Source organism: Pararge aegeria, chromosome 23 (assembly GCF_905163445.1).
Source record: "Pararge aegeria chromosome 23, ilParAegt1.1, whole genome shotgun sequence".
NCBI classification, from domain to species: Eukaryota; Metazoa; Arthropoda; class Insecta; order Lepidoptera; family Nymphalidae; genus Pararge; species Pararge aegeria.
This window is the reverse complement of record NC_053202.1, coordinates 6,014,573-6,037,565: the sequence shown is the minus strand read 5'-3', so window position 1 is coordinate 6,037,565 and position 22,993 is coordinate 6,014,573. Positions and strand designations below refer to the sequence as shown.

Here is a 22,993-nt window from a genome sequence, read left to right as displayed (position 1 = left end):
GGTGGAGACACCGTTGATTCCCACCATGGGGCCACTCGCTCAAATAATCCTCCTACGAGAAAGGATGCTCCGCTCTCCTCTTGTTTTTAACTATAAATCTGTGAGCTTGGAGAATTTTATAACTGTTAGATAACTATTTAATTTTATGACGATTGATCGATGCGCAAGGAATAGGCAGAATTTGTAAGCTGTGGAGTTAACGTAATTGAAATAAACCAAGATTTAATACAGTCTCATTCTCTCGCAATAATGCCCCGTGTACTTAACAACAAGAAAGCTGCGGTGTCGCTTTCAGCAGATGCCGCTACCCGTCGACCCATTATCGTAAGCGATACTTTAGTTTTTTTCCCGAGATCAATAATTCCCGATATTAAATTTTGCGGTTTCAGCACTTAGCGAGATTTTTTTTCTTTAAAACATTGTTACTTCGGAATCACAATAGTGTATTAAGTGTGGTAACACGAATATTAAAATTTAATACGATAGATCATATGGCTAGGACTTCGGCTACACTTTTGGGGGACAGAGTTCGAATCTCAGCCAAATTTAGAGGTGCGTCTAAATTTTTAATTTTTCTAAAATCTCTAAATTTTTATAAGATAGTCATTTTGCTGTATTGAATTTTATTTTTTTCTGAATTTCAATTTATGACTAAAACGATCGATATCTATTTTCTTTTAAAATAGCAGCCGGAAAAACATATGATATTGACATTGACATGATATCTCAATGTTTTTATCTCTTTTTAAATTGTATCTGCCCTGGATTCTAGCTCTTGTACCACAGATAAATTACTGGTTAAATGCGTTCGAAACAATTAAAATATCACTTGCTTCAACGGTGAAGGAAAAAACCGTGAGGAAGCCTGCATGCCTGAGATTTCTCAAAGCCACGAGCCAACGTGGTGAACTACGGCCTAAACCTCTCTCAGTGTGGTGGGCCGGTAATGGGTTAATATTATGATGATGATGATGAATAAATGATAATGAATGTTCAAAAAACCAAAGCCTGACCGACCAGAAAAAATTGTATCTTCTGCTTCCCAAATAGTCTCTGCCAGGGATCGAAACCCGAGACTTTCATTCATAAGACCACAGCGCTCACTACTTCGCCAGGGTCAGGGGGCCAGTCTGATTGAACAGGACAACGCATTCTAATAAATAAAATAAATAAATATACTACGACAATACACACATCGCTATCTTGCCCCAAGTAAGCGTAGTTTGTGTTATGGGTACCTACTAAGATAACTGACGAATATTTTTATGAAAAATATACATGAATACTTTTAATATACAAATAAACACCCAGACACTGAAAAACATTCATGTTCATCACAAAAACATTTTCCAGTTATGGGAATCGAAACTACAGCCTTGACTAAGAAAGCAGGGTCGCCAATCGGCCCCGATAATATAAATCAACCCTTAGTTTTGCATTCAACACATCCCAAACTATACAAAGGTCATGGCTCTTTGTGTCAATTGTACCTTAAATAAAGCACGTCCCATTAGTTTCCATGCAACGTTGCCACACGTCCCGTATATACGGGACGGTCACCGTATTTGACCCTCCTGTCCCGTATGCCCCGATTTTGTCTCGTAAACAACACAGAATAAAACAAAATTCAAAATATGGCTGGGCGAATAAATAAATTTATAATGAATGAATACCCCTTTTATTATAAATTTATAATAATAGGTGTATCCTACTTTCCCATCCAAAGGAGCAACGTTGTCAGCATCTGTGCCTCGCTGCGGTGGTTTCGAATACGTTTGAGATTTTATTTAGTTTTATATATTATAGTTTATTTTATGTTATATTTATAATATTAATTATTAAAAAAATAATAAATATAACTATGATTCAATATTTTTTTTCTTTTGATACGGTTTAGATCACTTGTAAATGTATGCTATGTATATTTATATGGTGTAGTTGAAAAGCCGCATGTCGGCTGCTGGGCATCGAAGGACAAAACGTCCCGTATTGGGTCTTGGACGTTATGGCAACACTATGCATATTATACTAAACATACGCTACGCAGTACGCACTTGTGCCCGAGTGTTGTGCTAGAAAGTTTTGGGTAAACAAGGCCCTAAAATTCACGCCCCAAAACTAACCAGCCGCAGGAATCAGGGTTAATGTGCGAATGGTACATAAAGCAAGTTGTGCGTATGGTTTGTCAATTATCATTATTATGCTTACTTCGAAATGGCAGTTAGGATTAGAACAGTTTTTTCACATGTTACACATTTGCACTGTCAGTAAAAATACAATCATCATACAAACCGATGGACGTCTTCTGGTGTACATAGGTATTTTGTAGGGAGTTCAAAATACACGCTATTCCAGCACCTTGGGACCCCAACATACATCGGTTCTCCGAGTAATGTGCCCCGTCTATTGCCACTTCTAGAGACTCAGCCCTAACCACTGAGCCATCACCTTTTTTTAATTGCTTAAATTAAAAAAAGAAATCTTTCACCAATTAAAACACTCCCGAGAACAAAGCAATCGTATCTATCGGAATAACCAGCTAAAAGGCAAGTGGAAGAGAGGACAAAGTAATTCCTGAACTTTAATAATCTCCAATCAGACTGACCACATTCCTCTAAAAGTTGAGACTAATTTGTAGACAATACTTGCACCTCAATTAATACATCAAAGCGTCAAAGCTAGATTTACGTCTTTGGTTCTAGCTACTGAAATATATACTTTGAGTTGAACTGTTATGGTTGATATTAGATTGGTGGAAAGCGAATTTCAATCAAAGCGGCGATCTGTGTGGTCGGTCTGTGATTTACGTGATATATGGCTATGCTGTATCTTGTATTCATCGAGTAAATATACACATTTTTATTGTATTAGCTGTGCATCCGCGTTATCGATTGCGTTGAAGACCTTTTTAGAGCAGTGTTAAGGGCTTTAAACTTATATGTATGTGAGAGATCCTGCGTTTCATTTCTAGCCTCTAACTAAGGGTATATTTGGGTATTTAAAATTTCTAAATTTTCTCTGGTCTGGTGGGAGGCTCTTAGGCTGTGTCTAGTTACCTTAGCCCTACCGACAACGACGTGCCATCGTTCGATTTAGCGTTCCGGTACGATGTCGCGTAAAAACCGAAGAGGGGTACGGCTTATAACTGCCATACCCCTAACAAGTGAGATCATCTTAGACTGCATTATCACTTACCAGATGAGATTGTTGTCGAGGTCGAACTTGAAAATCGAGTTGTATGTAGGTAGATTTGTATAATTGTAGGTAGATTTTTAGTGAATTATGTTCTAAAATCGAATCCGCGACCCATGCCGCGCTTTTAAGCCGTCAGTGGTGGAGACACCGTTGATTCCCACCATGGGGCCACTCGCTCAAATAATCCTCCTACGAGAAAGGATGCTCCGCTCTCCTCTTGTTTTTAACTATAAATCTGTGAGCTTGGAGAATTTTATAACTGTTAGATAACTATTTAATTTTATGACGATTGATCGATGCGCAAGGAATAGGCAGAATTTGTAAGCTGTGGAGTTAACGTAATTGAAATAAACCAAGATTTAATACAGTCTCATTCTCTCGCAATAATGCCCCGTGTACTTAACAACAAGAAAGCTGCGGTGTCGCTTTCAGCAGATGCCGCTACCCGTCGACCCATTATCGTAAGCGATACTTTAGTTTTTTTCCCGAGATCAATAATTCCCGATATTAAATTTTGCGGTTTCAGCACTTAGCGAGATTTTTTTTCTTTAAAACATTGTTACTTCGGAATCACAATAGTGTATTAAGTGTGGTAACACGAATATTAAAATTTAATACGATAGATCATATGGCTAGGACTTCGGCTACACTTTTGGGGGACAGAGTTCGAATCTCAGCCAAATTTAGAGGTGCGTCTAAATTTTTAATTTTTCTAAAATCTCTAAATTTTTATAAGATAGTCATTTTGCTGTATTGAATTTTATTTTTTTCTGAATTTCAATTTATGACTAAAACGATCGATATCTATTTTCTTTTAAAATAGCAGCCGGAAAAACATATGATATTGACATTGACATGATATCTCAATGTTTTTATCTCTTTTTAAATTGTATCTGCCCTGGATTCTAGCTCTTGTACCACAGATAAATTACTGGTTAAATGCGTTCGAAACAATTAAAATATCACTTGCTTCAACGGTGAAGGAAAAAACCGTGAGGAAGCCTGCATGCCTGAGATTTCTCAAAGCCACGAGCCAACGTGGTGAACTACGGCCTAAACCTCTCTCAGTGTGGTGGGCCGGTAATGGGTTAATATTATGATGATGATGATGAATAAATGATAATGAATGTTCAAAAAACCAAAGCCTGACCGACCAGAAAAAATTGTATCTTCTGCTTCCCAAATAGTCTCTGCCAGGGATCGAAACCCGAGACTTTCATTCATAAGACCACAGCGCTCACTACTTCGCCAGGGTCAGGGGGCCAGTCTGATTGAACAGGACAACGCATTCTAATAAATAAAATAAATAAATATACTACGACAATACACACATCGCTATCTTGCCCCAAGTAAGCGTAGTTTGTGTTATGGGTACCTACTAAGATAACTGACGAATATTTTTATGAATAATATACATGAATACTTTTAATATACAAATAAACACCCAGACACTGAAAAACATTCATGTTCATCACAAAAACATTTTCCAGTTATGGGAATCGAAACTACAGCCTTGACTAAGAAAGCAGGGTCGCCAATCGGCCCCGATAATATAAATCAACCCTTAGTTTTGCATTCAACACATCCCAAACTATACAAAGGTCATGGCTCTTTGTGTCAATTGTACCTTAAATAAAGCACGTCCCATTAGTTTCCATGCAACGTTGCCACACGTCCCGTATATACGGGACGGTCACCGTATTTGACCCTCCTGTCCCGTATGCCCCGATTTTGTCTCGTAAACAACACAGAATAAAACAAAATTCAAAATATGGCTGGGCGAATAAATAAATTTATAATGAATAAATACCCCTTTTATTATAAATTTATAATAATAGGTGTATCCTACTTTCCCATCCAAAGGAGCAACGTTGTCAGCATCTGTGCCTCGCTGCGGTGGTTTCGAATACGTTTGAGATTTTATTTAGTTTTATATATTATAGTTTATTTTATGTTATATTTATAATATTAATTATTAAAAAAATAATAAATATAACTATGATTCAATATTTTTTTTCTTTTGATACGGTTTAGATCACTTGTAAATGTATGCTATGTATATTTATATGGTGTAGTTGAAAAGCCGCATGTCGGCTGCTGGGCATCGAAGGACAAAACGTCCCGTATTGGGTCTTGGACGTTATGGCAACACTATGCATATTATACTAAACATACGCTACGCAGTACGCACTTGTGCCCGAGTGTTGTGCTAGAAAGTTTTGGGTAAACAAGGCCCTAAAATTCACGCCCCAAAACTAACCAGCCGCAGGAATCAGGGTTAATGTGCGAATGGTACATAAAGCAAGTTGTGCGTATGGTTTGTCAATTATCATTATTATGCTTACTTCGAAATGGCAGTTAGGATTAGAATAACGGTCAAGCGTCGATCGAGGCCACACGCGCACTGTAGGTGTGTGATGCAGCTTTAAATAAGCTTTGTTATTTAAAAAAAGTCTTCAGGCCTCAGTGCCTGAAGACTAAAGTCTTCGAACAGTGCGTGTTGCCCGTGATGACTTACGGACGCTTACTATGGGCCTCATAAGAAGGCTCAGAGTAACTTAGCGGGCGATGGATAGAACTATGCTAGGAGTATGTCTACGTCATTAAATTAGAAATGAGGAGATCCGTAGAAGAACTAGAGTTACAGGAGTCGCGAAGCTGAAGTTGCATATCTCGGGGCACATAGCTCAAGGCACCGATGGACGCTGGGATCCTAAGGTAATGGAATAGCGACTCTGCACCGGAAAACGCAGCGTAGGTCGGCCCCCAACAAAGTGGATAGCGAAGCGATTCGCTGGGAGCCGCTGGAAACAAGCGGCCCAGGACCGTGGATTATGGAACTCCCTACAAAAGACCAATATCCCGTAGTGGACGTCGATCGGTTGAACTATTGATGATGATGAGGATAAACCGATTGGCATGCATGGCAATGCATTTTCGGCCTGGATTACAAAGGAAATTTAAAATGTTTAAAATCCTTTTTTCTAAGCACCATGCTTACTACAAATATATAAATGCTATTATAACATGATACCGGTAATATTAGATCTACCTTTACCTAAGTTTAAAAAATATATTAAAACACATTTAACAAATCGTGGTTACTACGCCATTGATGAATTCCTACAGGACAAGGCTGCTTGGAAGCAGGCCACCTGCTCTCATCTCTCACAAAACAGAGAAATTCTAAAGATTGTTAAACTTTAAAATGATGTTGGAAAAGAAAAATCTGCTGAGTTTCTTGCCGGCTCTTCTCAGTGAACCCTTCCAAACCGACGGACTTGACGTTTCAAAAGTGCTTATTAATTAGGCCTACTTGAAATAAAGTAAGTTTGAATTTTGAATTTTGAAGTGTGTGCGGTATGGTGACGTCAGATCGGAATAGTTATATTTGTCTACAACTCCCTCTTCCCGCGGCTGTGGTACGAGGCGACTAAGGGAACATAACGGAAACCGGGCTTATGCTACTATTACCAACTACTTTGACCACCAACCCTTCTGCGCAAACCTTACCGTTGGGAGAGGCCTATAGTCCAGCTATAGACTGTTATAGACTATTGGTGATGTTACTACAAAAGTATAAGAATAACATTAGTATTCAGTATCGCTAAACCTTAAATGAGATGTTTTCTGCTGTCCGCTGAGGAGTTCTGTCGTCTATCTCCAATCACAGTTTGGGCAAAATTAAACATATTATAACCTCTATAGTACAAATATAATTATTTAAATGGGTTATAATTTGTCGGAGTTATGGTGTAAAATCGTCAAACACTCATCCCCTCTCCCAAAGGAACCGAGCTTAATGTCGGGATAAAAAGTATTCTATATTACTTCTAACACTTCCAAGAATATGTGTACAAAGTTTCATGAGGATCGGTTAAGTAGTTTTTGCGTGAAAGCGTAACAAACAAACATTCACAGATAGGGATTATATTATTTTAACTAGTAAGTACTTAATAAATATATTTATTAAATTCTAAGATATGTAATAAAAATTGTTTATGTGTGCACGTTCTAAATATTAGCCAACTTTGCAATGTTACTAGTCTTTCATACTCTTAGCTTTTTAACGCGTAAATATTTGGGCAAATCCACAGTGCGTATAGTGGTTGTAATTAATCCTTCCATACAGTTTTAGCTTTACGACATCTTAAGAAAAATAGAGCGGGAATGAAGCTCTAATTCTCTTTAAAATACATTCTGACATCTGTGTCACCGTCATAAGCCTACTTTTTCTCCCGCGGTGCTTAATTGATCCATCACAACCCATGGTTTAATACATCGGTCCCAAAATATGAGAACCTAGAAAAGAAACCAGTTTCAAAGCGTTTTGGTACTTGTCATCTCGGGTTTTATTTTATTTATTATTGCACTACGAGTTCACCCTTGACTGCAATCTCACGTGGTGCTAAGTGATGATGCAGTCTAAGATGGTAACGGGCTTACCTGTTATTGCAGTTAAATAAACCGGTTTAACCTCAATAATTACAAGTTATTCCGAAACCGGTCCATAGCCAATAGTCGTGTCTTTTGTCAAAGAGGATACAAACACTAGAACTTTGCAACGAGCTCAATACGTACATTAATGTATAAACAAAGCAATGGAATCAACCAACCGTTTCGTGAGAGGTCCTAATGCACCCTGCGGGGAACCCGTCGCGCCACGTGAGACAATCACATTACGTTATACTGCGTAATGCTTTGTATATTCCTTTCAAATAAATGAAACCGGCCAAGCGTGAGGTGGATATTGGAAACCGTATTCCGCAGCCACTGCAAGCACTTTATCCGCCTAGAAATGTCAATGCAGTCCATTGACATAGGGAGACATTTTCCACAGCAAGTAGCAACAAGCTAGCAAGGTAGGTACCTTTTGGAACGGTGAGTTTTTTGACGACTTCCCTGGCGCAACGGTGAGCGCTGTGAATTTAAGTAGGAGGTCCGTGGTTCGATTCCCGGCAGTAGCAATTTAGGGAATTTTTAATTTCTGAATTATCTCTGGTCTGGTCTGGTTTGGCCACCTAGTCACCACCCTACCGACAAAGACGTGCCGCTAAGCGATTTAGTGTTCCGGTGCGATGTTACGTGGAAACCGATTAGGTATGACTACCATTCTCCCTAACAGGTTAGCCCGCTACCATCTTAGACTGCATCATCACTTCACCAGGTGAGATTGCAGTCAAGGGCTACCTTGTGGTGGAATAAAAAAAAACTAACGAACCAAGCAGATGGCACACCTGATTGTAAGAGGGAAACCATCGCCTACAACCAGTGCAACACTTCGCACTGCATGCATGGAACAATGGTAATTGGTGGTAGTACTTTCCCCAGATGAGCTACCTGTCTATCACAAACAGCTCTACTACTACTTTAAAAAAGCCTACTGTATTTATATACTTACCTACTAGCTGTCCCGGCGAACTTCATACCGCCAAACAATTTTTTTTTTGATTTATAAATTTTTTTAATACTTTTTATCCTAAATATATATCACAAAAATTGGTCCAGCCGTTCTTGAGTTATAAATGGTGCAACTAACACAACTTTCTTTTATATATAAACATATATAAATATATAAAAATGTTATGTTGGTACTTGGTTTGTGTACGCTTCAAAAACTCAAAAAGTTCTGCACCGACCGAGCTTAAATTTTAGCATGATATATAAATAATCCGCATCAAGGATTGTTTTTATCTATTTTTTGCATCAGTCACACTCACATATCCGCGACCGCGAAACTACAGTTTTTTTAACGATCGACGTACCAGTGACCGCGCCATCTGCCGAAAGCGAGAAAAACACTCGCTGAAATATATAATGTATTCTTTGTTTTGTTTCTCATTTCTCAACCATTCCATAAAAATGTGCCACAGCGAAGCGTTGCAGGGTACAACTTGTATAAAATAATTATGGACTAGTCGTAGGTTTATCTGGTAAAAATACATAAAAAGCAGCAATTTGCATAGCACTAACGACTGACGACGTCCTATCTGTAAACAAATACTTGATTAAACATTCCAAAAATGTACCCAAGAACAGATATAAAAAAAAAAAAAAAAGGTGTTATTGTATTGCGGAATTCTAAAATAACTGTTTTTTTAAGCAATTTATTACTTATCCATCTTCTATCTAAAGTGAATGAATTTGTAATAAAAAGAAAAATCCCATTTTACTGCCGCCATTAAATGTGATTCCATTTCTCAAACAAAATGAGAATGTTAAATTTCATTTGTTAGTAATAAAATAAACAAAAATGTATCGTACGATCTAATCACAATGGCCGCTCACAATGGCCGTAGTCCACCACACTGGCCCACTGGTGTGGACATGGTGGACTCCATACACTTTTGAGGTTTCCTCACGATATTCCTTCACCATGATATTTTAATTGTTTAAAGCGCACATAACTAAGAAAAGTCAGAGGGCGCACCTCTGACTTTTCTGGGATTCGAACTCGACCAATGCAAAAAAAAAATTTCAACTAACCGATGGTTAGGAATTGAAATCTGCGCCATAAGTCGTCGTCTTATAATTACGAAAAAGTATCCAGCAGCCAGCTGTAAATAGCAAATTACAACTCAAAACCACCACAAAAATAGTGCCAGTATAAAAGGGAACGATATGAATTTAGTATGAAATTAGTATGCGGTTGTTGATTTTTTATTTTTTTGTTATTTAGCTTACTTAAATATCTCTGCTGAAACCCTAAAAACAAAACTATGTAGTACAATATAATTTAGTATTATTTACGTAGTGCAAAATAATTAGGTAAGTAAAAATTTGCTAGTGTTAATATTTTTCAGAAAATACAGCAAAATCTTACAATGTCATTTGAAGGATAACGTGAGGCTAATACTTATTTGTAAATAAATATATTTTTTATAAACAGTAAAATAAAATTATATTCCATATTTTTCACCGTTTAAGCCTTCCGTGGACTTCCCCGAATATTTTTAGACCTACGTTAGCCAAATCCATCCAACCGTTCTCGAGTTTTAGTGAAACTAACGAACGGCATTTAACTTTTATATATACTTATAAAATTTAAACTGCTCTAAGATAATACGGAGAGTGATTTAATTACTGCTCTACCTACTCTATTTAAGAGTGTCGTCGGTGTCGGTAATGGTAAAAGTCATTACCGAACTCCTAAAAAAGCAAAGGGCACTCGAATCGTTTGATGAGCTGACAAAATATATCATACTGCAACTCAAGGACTTCAATAACACAGAACCAAGCGATTGCCGCTTATAAGATTGCATGAGCCACAATACTTTACATCTACAAATTTTAAAATATTATTTAAGTATTTTTATTTCTTACTTATTATCTCAAGTAAGTATCAAGTAGTTATGTTAGCAATAAGATATGTTAGCGACACTCATTCGATACATGGGGTATCGTATCAAATAGCGAAACCTGTATGTTTTGAAATCAATCAATGTGTTACAAAATTAAAAATTTTAATCTATGAAGAATATTGCGGCGAAACTAATACAAATTAAAAAAAAATCTTAACAACTTTTAGGCAATTTACCTACTCGCTACAATTTTTAAGGATAAGTAGTTTTTCATACACAGACATTGCTCTCCTTTCCTCTAAATGCGTACCTACTTATATGTCATCTGTGACGAAAATGCCCCGTTTGCATAGGCTTATACGAGAATCTTCAATATAATAATTTTTTTTAATTACTAAATTCTTTATAAAATAAAACATTTCAGTGTTTCAGAGTTATAAAGCAAACTTGTTACATCGCTCGAACATTCCGCTCGGAAAATGTCGGTTACTGCAACTAGATTAACTATAAAATGCAGCTGACGAAAACAATACCGCGCTTCTGTTTCAGGGTTTGAGGCATAAAGTCAACGCTTATATTAAATGCTTGTCGGAAAATATTTCCGTTTTATTTTGGCTCAGAAATGTATACCTAATCTAAATTTGTTGAAGTGCCGAAAAATGTTTGTCCTTTTATAAGAAAATGTATTACGTGAGTAGAAAAATTTTTCGACAGTTGAACCCCGTGGTTGTATGGGAGAATTGGTGACATCTGTATTTTGGTTTATTCTGGTGAAATGAATTATAATAATAAATATTTATTAACCACAATAAATAAATTACAAAATACTACAACAAGAGAACAGAAAAAAAGAAAAAAAAATACAATAATTCAGGAGTATGTCGCTTCGTTGTGGTCAACGAAGGGTCACCTACTCAGCTCTGTGCCGATGCAGCACTATAGCAGTAACTGCTAAGGAGGTCTCGGGTTTTCGCGGACAGCAACGACATGGTCTGACGTAGTGTTTGTATACTCTATGGGTAAGTTATTGATAAATAACAAATCTGTATTTAATCTAAAAATAGCAGCTTTTTACTAAGTGTACCTACAGATAAAAATGATTTCTTCCCACTACGCCGCTCTCTACTTTGACATTAGTGCCCTTTTTCTGTCATGCGGTTTTCTGCCCGAACGTGCGGATCTGGTCCGTGTGCGAAATGATAGGATATGGGCTAGGACCATATCCAAACGCGTGAAGAAATCTGCAAGACCGGAAAAGGGCCCTAACTGCTACCTATACCTACCTAAGTCGTTCCCACGACGCCGTGCCGTCAGACCGATTTTTACGGAACTCACAGGAATAGGCAGGTAGTTGATAACACAGGAAATAAAATAGACAACATTTTATATCCGTAATCTACTCCCAAAAGGTGGATGGTTTTCAAAACTACCTTAGAATTTAGAAGGAAGATTCCTTTCTTGGTTGGTTTCCGCTAAGAAACAGTTATAGTAAAATATAAGGGGTCGAAATTAAAGTGCTACATTATTTAAGGTAAGTTAAGATTTTCTTTTTTGTTATTTAGCAAGGTAGAATGGAAGCAGCCAGCCTCGCTCTCATCTCCCGCAAGATAGCAAAATGATTGTAAATGTTGATGTTGGAATAGAGCAACTACTGAGTTACTTGCCGGCTCTTCTCGGTAGAATCTGCTTTCCGAACAGGTGGTAGAGTCACACAAACATACTTGACGTTTCAAAAGTGCTTATAAAGTAGGCCTACTTGAAATAAATGAATTTGAATTTGAATTTGAATTTATTTAAAAGTGTTATTCTAAAACGTCCCTCAAGGATTTTGGTTAAGAGTATTAATTTGGCTGGTTTCAAATAAAACAATGAAAATAAAAAATCGGAATTTATTCAACGCCTCGGTGGTCCCGGAGCAGTGGAAAACTCTACATGAAACAACTTCTGTGCGCAAGACTCAATCAGCGCAAGCAATAAAGGATACACAATTTTCTGAGGCATATGCGGCGTGCAGAAATACGCGAGCACCCCAGCACCGGCAGTATACCATCCCCAAACCCTGTCGTGTTGATGGGAGTACAGGCATAAAGACACGATATTACCAGCGATAGCCAAGTTACCCAAATATCGGTGTTCTTGTCCAGCCAACGACAACGCAAACGGAATCAGACCAGAGAAAAGATGGAGAGTGCTGATGCCTTGATCCCCTCGGTACAGATCTGCCATTAAACAAGGCAGGGGCAGGTATCTGGACGCGTTCGTACTAATCGCGAAGGCTTTCTTGAAGTCTGTGTTGAATTGTCCACCTGTAATACAAAACTTATAAGCTTTTCACACCACATTGGAGCAGCGTGGAAGTACTATCCCTGCATCCTACTGAGAAGGCCTGTACCCAGCAGTGAGACATGTATAAACTGTGAGTGATTACAAATATTAAAGTAGAATGACCAAAACTACGCTGTATTTGCGTCCATCGTACAATTTAACTGTTCAAACAAAATTGGATTATTATGTCATCCATACTTAGATATATTATAAATCCATACGGAAACCGTCTGCTCATTTTCGAACTAAGGGTGTTGAGACGAGTGTTTGGTGCTGTACACGATAATGGTTTTTGGCACATTCGGTACAACCCGAACTGTACGAACTTTTTAAAACACCGAATGTAGTCAACACAATTCAACAGAAACAGTTTACAATAAGATACATTCTATCTCGGAAAACTAAAGGGTTTCTGCCTGATTTTAATATCTTTCCTTAGGTCTTACTTTGATAGTGTAAGAACCCCAGTACTCCATGTATGAAGAAGTTGGCGTGCATGCCCGGATGTGCGAAACTGTTCGCGTTCGTCCGACCCAGTCCATCACCGGCCATGCAGCACAGCACAATATGTGCGATAGAGGCGCTAAGGTCATCATCACCCATCAATTATTCTTTAAAAAAAATAAACAACAAAATGCATTTCAAAATTGAAAATAATTTTGGGCTAACAATTGACATTTTAAAAAAGTATGACAATTAGAAAATCAAAAGAGTTTCAGCTTCCTTTTTGTATTGCTTTTTGTCATTCTTTAGTCCTCTCTGTCGTTTTGGTTGCTCAGGTTGGTTGGTTTTAAATGAGAGATTCTCAAAACAATAATAATATGAGTAATAGGTAGAAAAATTTGTTTCAATGAAGTTCGAATTATTAAAATTGATTGAATATGTTACTAGAGAATGTTCAATAATGGTTCAACGTTTCAATTCAATTCAATTCAATTCTTGTTTATGGCTTTTGTCTGTGCCAACTGGGCACAAGGTATTTCGCCAATGTCTTGTAGATGAAGAAGGCACGAAGGAGATTGATCGGTGAAACTAATGAAAAGTTAATTTTGAATTTGTACCAAGAAATAGTTGTTATTAGCTAGTTAGCTCTTTAACCTAAGGACACAGACAACACATGCATATATATCTTACACGGATATTTTTTGTACATTATACTTTAATTTTATTACTTACTATATATTTACATAAAAATCTACAATAAGGACTGAAAACAAACATTAAAAAACATTTAACACTCAAAGGACGGGGGACTTTGGGAGGAAGAATGGTGGGATTATGAAGGTTAACTCATGTTTCTTGGGACGTAAACTTTTACAGTTCCACTGTAGCAGGGTTATTGGGCCCATTTTGGAGTAGTTTAAAAAGTTGGCTTAAGTTTTTGGCAACGTTGGGCGGTAAGGGAATTTCACTACATGGAGCGACAATACTAAGTAGAAATTCGGAGATAAACTCAAGCATTTTACCTTGGGAGGGAGGGTTCTCAACATTGTTGTTGAGAGCGCATCCATTAGGAAGGGATGAGGAGTAATCACCGACAATAGTCTGAACAGCTTTTTTATCGTAGCCCTTTGCTAGAGGAGCTCGGGGACGAGGAGAGCGGAAAACTGTTTGCCGGTAGGAGGTTTTGGAGGAAGTTACATTAGTAGGAGTAAACATTTCTTTTGTTATCTCAGCATAGGACCTGCGGACAGGAGGAAACTGAGATGATGCTTCAATGTAAGATTTATTATTCTGAGACATGACCATTTTAATAGATTGCTGCCTGGAGAATTCTGGGCAGTCTTTATCAGTAGCAAAATGACTACCAGAGCAGTGTAAACATGTAGATAATTCCTTGATGACCAAACATGAGTCACCTGTATGGGGCTGAGCACATCTGTAGCATCTGGGCTTAGATCTGCAGATTGTTTTAATGTGGCCAAAACGGCAGCAGTTCTGGCACTGTATTGTTGGAAGTTTATATGTTTCAACTGGCAGTGAGGTGTGGTATGAATATACCTTAACAGGAAGCATTTGCCCCCTGAAGGTTAGGACAACAGATTGGGTAGGCACCCAAGTGATGACACCCTCTGTGACAGATTTTCTGTTCAGTCGCCTTGATTTCAGAACCTCACCACAGCCAGGCGGGAGCTCTAGCGAATCAACAAGCTCGTCCATCGACCAGTCCACGGGAACTCCTTTCACCAGCCCCATTCTGGTTATGTTGTATGTGGGAATTATAGCTCTATATTTGCATAACTTCAAAACTGGACTAACCAGAAAGTTGTTGGCAGCTTGGGCAGAAGTAAACTCTACAGTAATTTTGTTGCGGCCTATATTTTTGACGCCGTCGTGGATAATTGAACCAATTTTGTGTTTGTGCAAGAATTGACCGAAATTTATAGCCCGTAATGACGCTCCAGAGGATGGGTCCTCCACTTCCCGTGAGACTTGGACGATAAAAGGCCCATTATCATCGTCAGAGTATGACTTGGCGCCTTCGGTGAAGGAAGGATGTATGTAAAGGCTTTGAACGGATGGGTTTACCTGAGTAGGATCAGTTATAGTTTTTTTGGCCGCATATACGTTGGTATCCTCTCCTTGTCGTTTGCGAGACGAGGCTGATGCCCCCGGGTCGGGCGGCTCAGGAGGTGTATCTAGATCCATTTTACTGGAAACACTATAACTACAGACACATAATAAATATTTAACCAACACCAAATACGGTTAGATTTATACGAATATCACCAATAACAACTATTTCTGCTGCTGTGTAAATTCACATAAAACACCGAAATTACACCGGAATCTCACTAACACGTGTGCACAAATTGACAGGCCAAGTTACAGTTCAATATAAACAACACCAAATCCTTTTCAAGACGAGTTTACAGTAAAATCAAAGAAAAATTTGAGAAAACCGCGTCCGCCATGTACGAAGTTTCCCGCCCTTTCATGGTTCAACGTTATTACGATTTTCAAAATATTTTGACGCATGGTCATACTTACATGAATTTGTAGTTTATGGTGACCATCCGCGTAGTGTTGTTGATAGTAGTAATTTATAATCGATATGTCAATTAGGGAAGAAGCCTCAGTTTTGAATGCCCAACTTAAATTCACACGTTTTATATATAAAAAATATAATTTCTCAATTAATTTCTGTAGGTCAGCTTAGTAGACGCATATAAATCGATTATATCAATGTAAAATAAGTATAAAATATAATAGGCATGCTGAAAATAAAAGTTTTTAAAGATTTTCTTTATTATTTTTGACAAATATGGCAACAGCATTAAATAATAATTTTATTTTCGAAAATAAATTTTACTTACGAACGAAAAACGAAACTAAATATTAAAAATTTTAATCAGTAGATACCTATCCTGCGAGCCATTCCTCGTGCAAGCATCATCGATGTAAAATACATGATGTTTGTTATGGTGGCACATTACTACGTTGGAAAAGAATCATAGACAAATACCAATTTAAGAACCATCGTTGAATCTTTTGTGATTTAATCTGTGACATAAAGAATCTGTGCCATCAACCATCATTCAAAAAAACTAAAAAGGCCTCCATTTTGCTGTTAAATGCGTAAGAATTTACAAAAGTTCATTATAAAATTGTGGTGTAATTCGTGATTATTTGGTAGATTCCTGAAAAACGCAGTAAATAGTTAAGGATGGCAGCCAGCGACTCTGGGACGGATGAGTCATTGTATCCCATCGCGGTACTCATCGACGAGCTGAAGAACGAGGATGTCCAGCTAAGATTGATTTCCATCAAGAAGCTGTCGACGATTGCGTTGGCTCTTGGCGTCGAGAGGACCCGCTCTGAGCTTATCCCCTTCCTAACGGAGACAATTTACGATGAAGATGAAGTGCTGCTTGCTCTCGCTGAACAACTGGGTAAGAAAAAGCCTTGTGAATATTTTTCCTGCAACGAGATTTACGGCGTAGTGCTGTAATAATGACTATCCTTTGATTCGATTTGAAATGGTGGGACGTAGATGAATTGAGAAATACGAGTTACAAAATAATAATTTGTAACTTGTGTATACAAAACATTATAACAGAATCTTGATGCAATAGACAGGTGACATTGATGTAAACATTTTTACAAAACTAAACAGTTTTACTAAACAAACAGAACCAAGTCTAAGAAGAATCTCACAAGAAGTTGGACCCGCATACCATCTTAAATGTGACTTAAAACAAATAGCCTAGTTCGGAGACATTCAAAGCCTTTTAATTGTTTACATTATAATATTTAATTTTTTTCAACTTCAGTTTAATCAACAAAACTGATCTTATTGAGATACATTCCCAATACGCAATTATTAAATTTGTAATCTTTACCTATTAAACGTGAAAATTGTTTCTTCATACTATATAGACTTTGAAACCATTAAACCAATTTGCCCCAAACCAGTTTCATTTAAAAGGCAATAATGCAAAGAATGTTTTAGACCAGTAAATATTTATTTGTTAGCATTGCATCAAATGCCAGGTATCTTCACCTTTATTATAAAATGTAAGATTAGTTTACCTACAAATTTATTCTTAATTTTATGTTGTCATTATCGTGAACCATAAGTTTATCATTGCTTAACGTAACATTCTTTTGTTTAACGTAACTTTTATATTTCAGGAAACTTCATCAACCTGGTTGGTGGTGGGGAATTTGCATACTGCCTGCTCCCACCGCTGGAGTCACTGGCCACAGTTGAAGAGACAGTAGTAAGGGACAAAGCTGTAGCATCTCTGAGGGCAGTGGCTGCCCACCATTCCCCACAAGCTTTGGAACAGCACTTTGTGCCATTAGTGCAGCGTCTGGCAGGAGGTGACTGGTTCACATCCCGGGCATCTGCGTGTGGACTATTTAGGTTTGTATTTTGATATTTTTGGTTTGATAAAACTCAAAGGCAGCTTTAAATAAGGAAATGTATGTTGGCCACAGTACCTCAGAGAGCATGTTAAGCCAAGCCAACACTGCCTGATTGTTTATGAATGAAATGCCATGTATGTTGGCCACAGCACCTCAGAGAGCATGTTGAGCCAAGCCAACACTGCCTGATTGTTTATGAATTAAATGCCATTATAACTAGCCAGGGATTCTCAGCATATAAATACTGGACACTGGCCTCTCTCAGGACAGGGACAGGCATTTATATCAAAGCTGGTATGTTTAGATTTAGATGGTAATTATTTTTTCAGCGTGTGCTATCCACGCGTGTCCGCGCCAGTGAAGGCGGAACTGCGTGAACATTTCCGCTTATTGTGCCAGGATGACACGCCGATGGTGCGGCGAGCGGCGGCGTTCAAGCTGGGTGAATTTGCTCGCGTGGTTGAAGTTGAATACGTGAAGAGCGACCTCATACCCATGTTTGTTAACTTGGCACAGGTAAACTCTATTTAGTTAAAATTCTAAATGTTCATACCCTTATGAGCTACTGTGTCCTATTGTGGGGAAATAGTACAGAGGCATATGAACTGTGTGTGTTAAAAAATATGTGTTGTTTATTTTTTTTTTTTAAAACACGGATAGTTTTGCACCTCATTTTATATTATTAAAAATATTGACCCTGCCTAGCATATGCATACTAGAAACATGAAAGTTCGTACGGAAATATTGTGAGTATTTTAAAAGACTCCAAGGTAGGATACATGTGGCACACACACAAAAACAACTTTGTCCTACCGCCAACTAAATTAAAAATCCATAACATCAATGCAAACCGAGAACATGTCAAAGCAAAAGAAAATATAAACATATTTACAAAATCGTTAAACATTATTCATTAGGAGCGCAGGCCGCTATACGAAGCAGTATCCAAGGGTTCTTGCATTTTAAGAGTAGATAAGAGTATTACGGTGGAAGCCATGAGCAGCGACAAGAAATTGTAAATAAAACAACAATTTAGTAATTTATGAAGTGTACTGGGTGTAAAAGGTACAAAATCACTTATTTATCTTTTATTAACTTGTAAAAGCTAAAACAGGAATTTTATGTCGACCGTTGTATAATATATTTTACTGGCTGGAGAAAGCTTACTTAAAAATTAACATATATATGTTATAGTCTGCCTCTCGATGAATCTGTTTCCTTACTTGTCAGCACCCTGTCAGGTTGTCATTTCAAATGCAAACATTAGATTGATATTTATTTTTTATATGTTATTATTATATTATCTATATGACAATGAAATGGAATTGTAACTAGATAAATAATATGTTGGCTCTAAGCAATATGTCTTCTATAAATATGAAGACATGTTATTGTGCAAATTTTAATCTCTGACTATGTGCCTGATATTATATAATAACTGACAAATAAAGTTGTGCTTTTAACTTTTTTGTTACCTGTCATCAAACAATCAAAAAAATAAACAACTTCCTCTAATATTTGCTATGTTTTCTCATTATCTTGCTACCTATAGGTCAGTTGGTAAAGTATGATTGGCAGTCTTACTCTGGTACATTTCTTACTAACCTGATCAGTTATAAAAACTGAGAGCTTTAGCTTTCTTTCAAAACCCATTTTGCCTTTTTCAGGATGAGCAAGACTCAGTACGTCTGCTGGCGGCAGAAGCTTGTGCTGCGGTGGCTGCCCTCCTACCCCCCGAGGACATGGAACAGCTGGTCATGCCAACAGTGCGTGCTCGAGCTGGAGACACCTCCTGGCGAGTGCGGTACATGGTGGCTGACAAGTTAGTAAAAACTTTTTCAGTATATATAAGAGATGTTGTAAAAGAGCATTCTGGCGAGTTTCTTGCTGGCTCTCTTCGGTAGAGTCTGCCTTCCGAACCAGTGTTAGAGTCGCGACAAACTGACTGATTTGACATTTTAAAAGTGCTTATAAAGTTAGCCTGCAGGAAAAATCAATTTTGAATTTTTTAAATTTATTTATATCAAATTTATTTGGAGGCTTGGAAGGTCACTTCTGTGGGATGCAACTTGTGTTGATACCCTAGCTGCATCACACATCCAGGCCACTTCGTCAATGGTAGGTGCGGCTGCTTCCAGTGCCGAGCAGGCCAAGAGGCGTAAATATGAAAACCTGGATAGCAGCTTCATTTTTGTGCCTTTTGGTGTAGAGACTTTGGGACCGTGGGGTCCGGAGGCAAGAGCCCTTTTCAAAGAATTATCGAAAAGGGTTATCGAGTCTACCGGTGATCCTAGAGCGGGCAGTTACCTTGGCCAACGAATTAGTTTGGCCATCCAGAGGGGAAATGCTGCCAGCATCTTAGGAACTGTGCCTCGCTGCGGTGGTTTCGAGGACGTTTTAGATTTTATTTAGTTTTTAAATAGTTTATTTTAGGTTATAGTTATGTATTAATAAAAATTATATTTCTATATTTATATCAAATTTCAATTACTTACTTAGCGATAAAACCTAATTTATCCACTGCTTATTTTACTTGTTGAATAATGATAATTTTATGTGCATATAAGCTTTTATATTATTTCAAAATCCTCACTCTTCCATTGTTTACAGGTTTGTTGAATTGCAGCAAGCAGTAGGACCGGAGTTAGCTCGCTCCGACCTCGCCCAGATCTTCCAAGCCCTTCTCAAGGACACGGAGGCGGAAGTACGTGCTGCCGCAGCGGGAAAAGTAAGAATTCAAATTAAAACTACTATATTCAAGAATATTTAAATTTCTTTAACTTTTGGTTCATATTTTCCTCATTGTTGTAAGGGGATGAACAATAAGTTAGACTTGGATTGCAATCTAACCTGGTGGTAAGTAAATATGCAGTCGTAAAACATCTAACATGAACGCTAAATTTCTGTGTCTTTGTTGGTATGGTGGAAACTATCCACGGCTAAAGAAAATTCAGAAAATATAAATTCCCAAATTGCCCCTGGTGGCAATTCAACCCGGGATCCTCCCGCTTAAAATCACAGCAAGGTGGAATAGTGATAATTCTATTTGAACTTAAAACTAAAGAATAAACAATTAGTGTGAAATTAATTAGTTGAAAATAATAGTGATGACAGTGAGGACTGAATTTCGAAACTAAAATGTCAATACTTAAATATACTTTGTATCACTCATGCGGGGAAAGTAGTATCTTGACGCTGTTGCGGTTGAAAAAGAACCGTTTGCCCATTTTAAAATTTGAGTGCGACAAGAATAATTTGAGTGGACAAATTTTAAAATGGGCAAACGGTTCTTTTTCAACCGCAACAGCGAGCGTCAAGATACTACTTTCCCCGCATGAGTAATACAAAATAGTATGTGCAACAAGTGCGACATCGATTAACCACTCAAGCGAGTGACTGCACTCGCTTCTCTCGTGCGTTCAACTTCGCTTTCGTGGGCAATCGACAACTTGTCGCACTAGTTGCACAATATACTATTATCTCAGCCATTTAGTACTATTACACTATTTTATTTACATTTTTTCTTTAATATATATAATCCATACATAAATAAATAAATATACTGCGACAATACACACATCCCCATCTAGCCTCAAAGTAAGTGTAGCTTGGGTTATGGGTGCTGAGATAGCTGTTGAATATTTTTATGAATACAATACACATAAATACTTATATAAATACTTATAATATACAGATACACAGAACACCAAGACACTGAAAAACAATCATGTTCATCACACAAACATTTTCTAGTTGTACGAATCGAACCCACGGCCTAGGGCTCAGAAAGCATGGTTGCTACCCACATTTGGCCGTGGAATACATACGCATGCTAAGAAATTAACTTTAGTATCAGAACATTCCTGTTTATTTTCTTCTATAATGTTACTTTGTTCGCAGGTAAAGGACTTCTGCATGAACTTGGACAAAGCTCACCAGGAACACATAATTATGAACATGATCTTACCGCAAATCAAGGATCTAGTGTGTGACCCCAACCAACATGTCAAATCAGCACTCGCTTCTGTCATCATGGGTTTGAGCCCCATAGTGGGGAGACAGAACACAATCGAACACCTCCTGCCATTATTCTTGACACAACTCAAAGATGAGTGTCCCGAAGTCCGCCTAAACATAATCTCCAACCTCGAATGTGTGAACGAAGTCATTGGAATCCAACAGTTGGTACAGTCACTCCTCCCAGCCATAGTGGAGTTAGCCGAAGATACAAAATGGCGCGTACGGCTTGCAATTATCGAACACATGCCTTTACTAGCTGGCCAATTGGGACAGGAGTTCTTTGATGAAAAACTCACAGGACTCTGCATGTCTTGGTTAATTGACCACGTTTACGCTATCCGTGAAGCGGCTACATTGAACCTAAAGAAACTTGTAGAACAGTATGGAGCACCATGGGCTGAAACAAATGTCATACCAAAAGTGTTAGCAATGTCTCGTGAACAAAACTATCTGCACAGAATGACTTATTTATTCTGCATTAATGTACTGTCCGAAGTGTGTGGCAAGGACATCACCACGAGAGTGCTTCTGCCCACAGTCTTGTCTATGGCCGACGATAATGTTGCCAACGTACGATTCAATGTTGCCAAAACACTACAAAAGATGGCGCCATACCTCGACCCCGCAGTGATTCAGCCCCAAGTTAAACCCGTTTTGGAGAAATTGAACGTGGATCCAGATGTTGACGTGAAATATTTCGCTTCGGAGGCCATTGCCGGCATCGCCGGTTAATTAAATTATATAATAGTTGTTGTGTCTTGTCTTGTTTAGTTTGTATTTATATCCGTAATTCAGAGATAACAAACCCTGCACCATCGAGAGGTAAACTGTCATTCCAGTGTAAAACAATAGTGAATCACTTCAGGCGGCATTTAAAAAGCACTAAAAAATTGTAAACAAGTTTAATAAACGTATTAATAAACTATTGTTTTTTTTATAGTCTTACTGTTCCCATCTTCCCTTGATTGACTATACTTTAACTAAGAATTTGACAATTTGTCATCAACGAAAAACCAAGTATGGGGAAATTTTATTTTAATAGTGATCTTACACCGGGCTACAATACATTAGTAAAAACAAGTCGCGTATTTTTCACCAAACCTAATTAATGACTAGTAATATTTGCCATGGGCTGTTTACATAAAATATGTATATATAAAATGGGCCCAAGAGAGTCATTAAGGGATAAATTTAAAGAAGTTAAAATAATGATGGTGCATAGTCAGTACATATATGAAAATTTAATTTATGTCAAATTTACTGGAAGATGGTGATAACAA

General features: G+C 37.7%; 2 protein-coding genes across 2 annotated transcripts; one reads left to right on the top strand and one right to left on the bottom strand.

The window, feature by feature from the left end:
- Positions 1–12,371: 12,371 nt before the first annotated feature.
- On the bottom strand, positions 12,372–13,497 carry LOC120634342. Its single transcript, XM_039904854.1, has 2 exons — positions 13,268–13,497; positions 12,372–12,802 (listed from the first exon to the last, which is right to left on the bottom strand). The coding sequence occupies exons 1-2, from the start codon at positions 13,422–13,424 to the stop codon at positions 12,390–12,392; spliced, it is 570 nt and encodes a 189-aa protein (XP_039760788.1). The 5' UTR covers positions 13,425–13,497; the 3' UTR covers positions 12,372–12,389.
- A 2,831-nt stretch (positions 13,498–16,328) lies between these two features.
- LOC120634268 (serine/threonine-protein phosphatase PP2A 65 kDa regulatory subunit) lies at positions 16,329–22,638 on the top strand. Its single transcript, XM_039904757.1, has 6 exons — positions 16,329–16,714; positions 17,457–17,691; positions 18,023–18,209; positions 19,361–19,515; positions 20,304–20,421; positions 21,594–22,638. The coding sequence occupies exons 1-6, from the start codon at positions 16,489–16,491 to the stop codon at positions 22,443–22,445; spliced, it is 1,773 nt and encodes a 590-aa protein (XP_039760691.1). The 5' UTR covers positions 16,329–16,488; the 3' UTR covers positions 22,446–22,638.
- Positions 22,639–22,993: the final 355 nt, after the last annotated feature.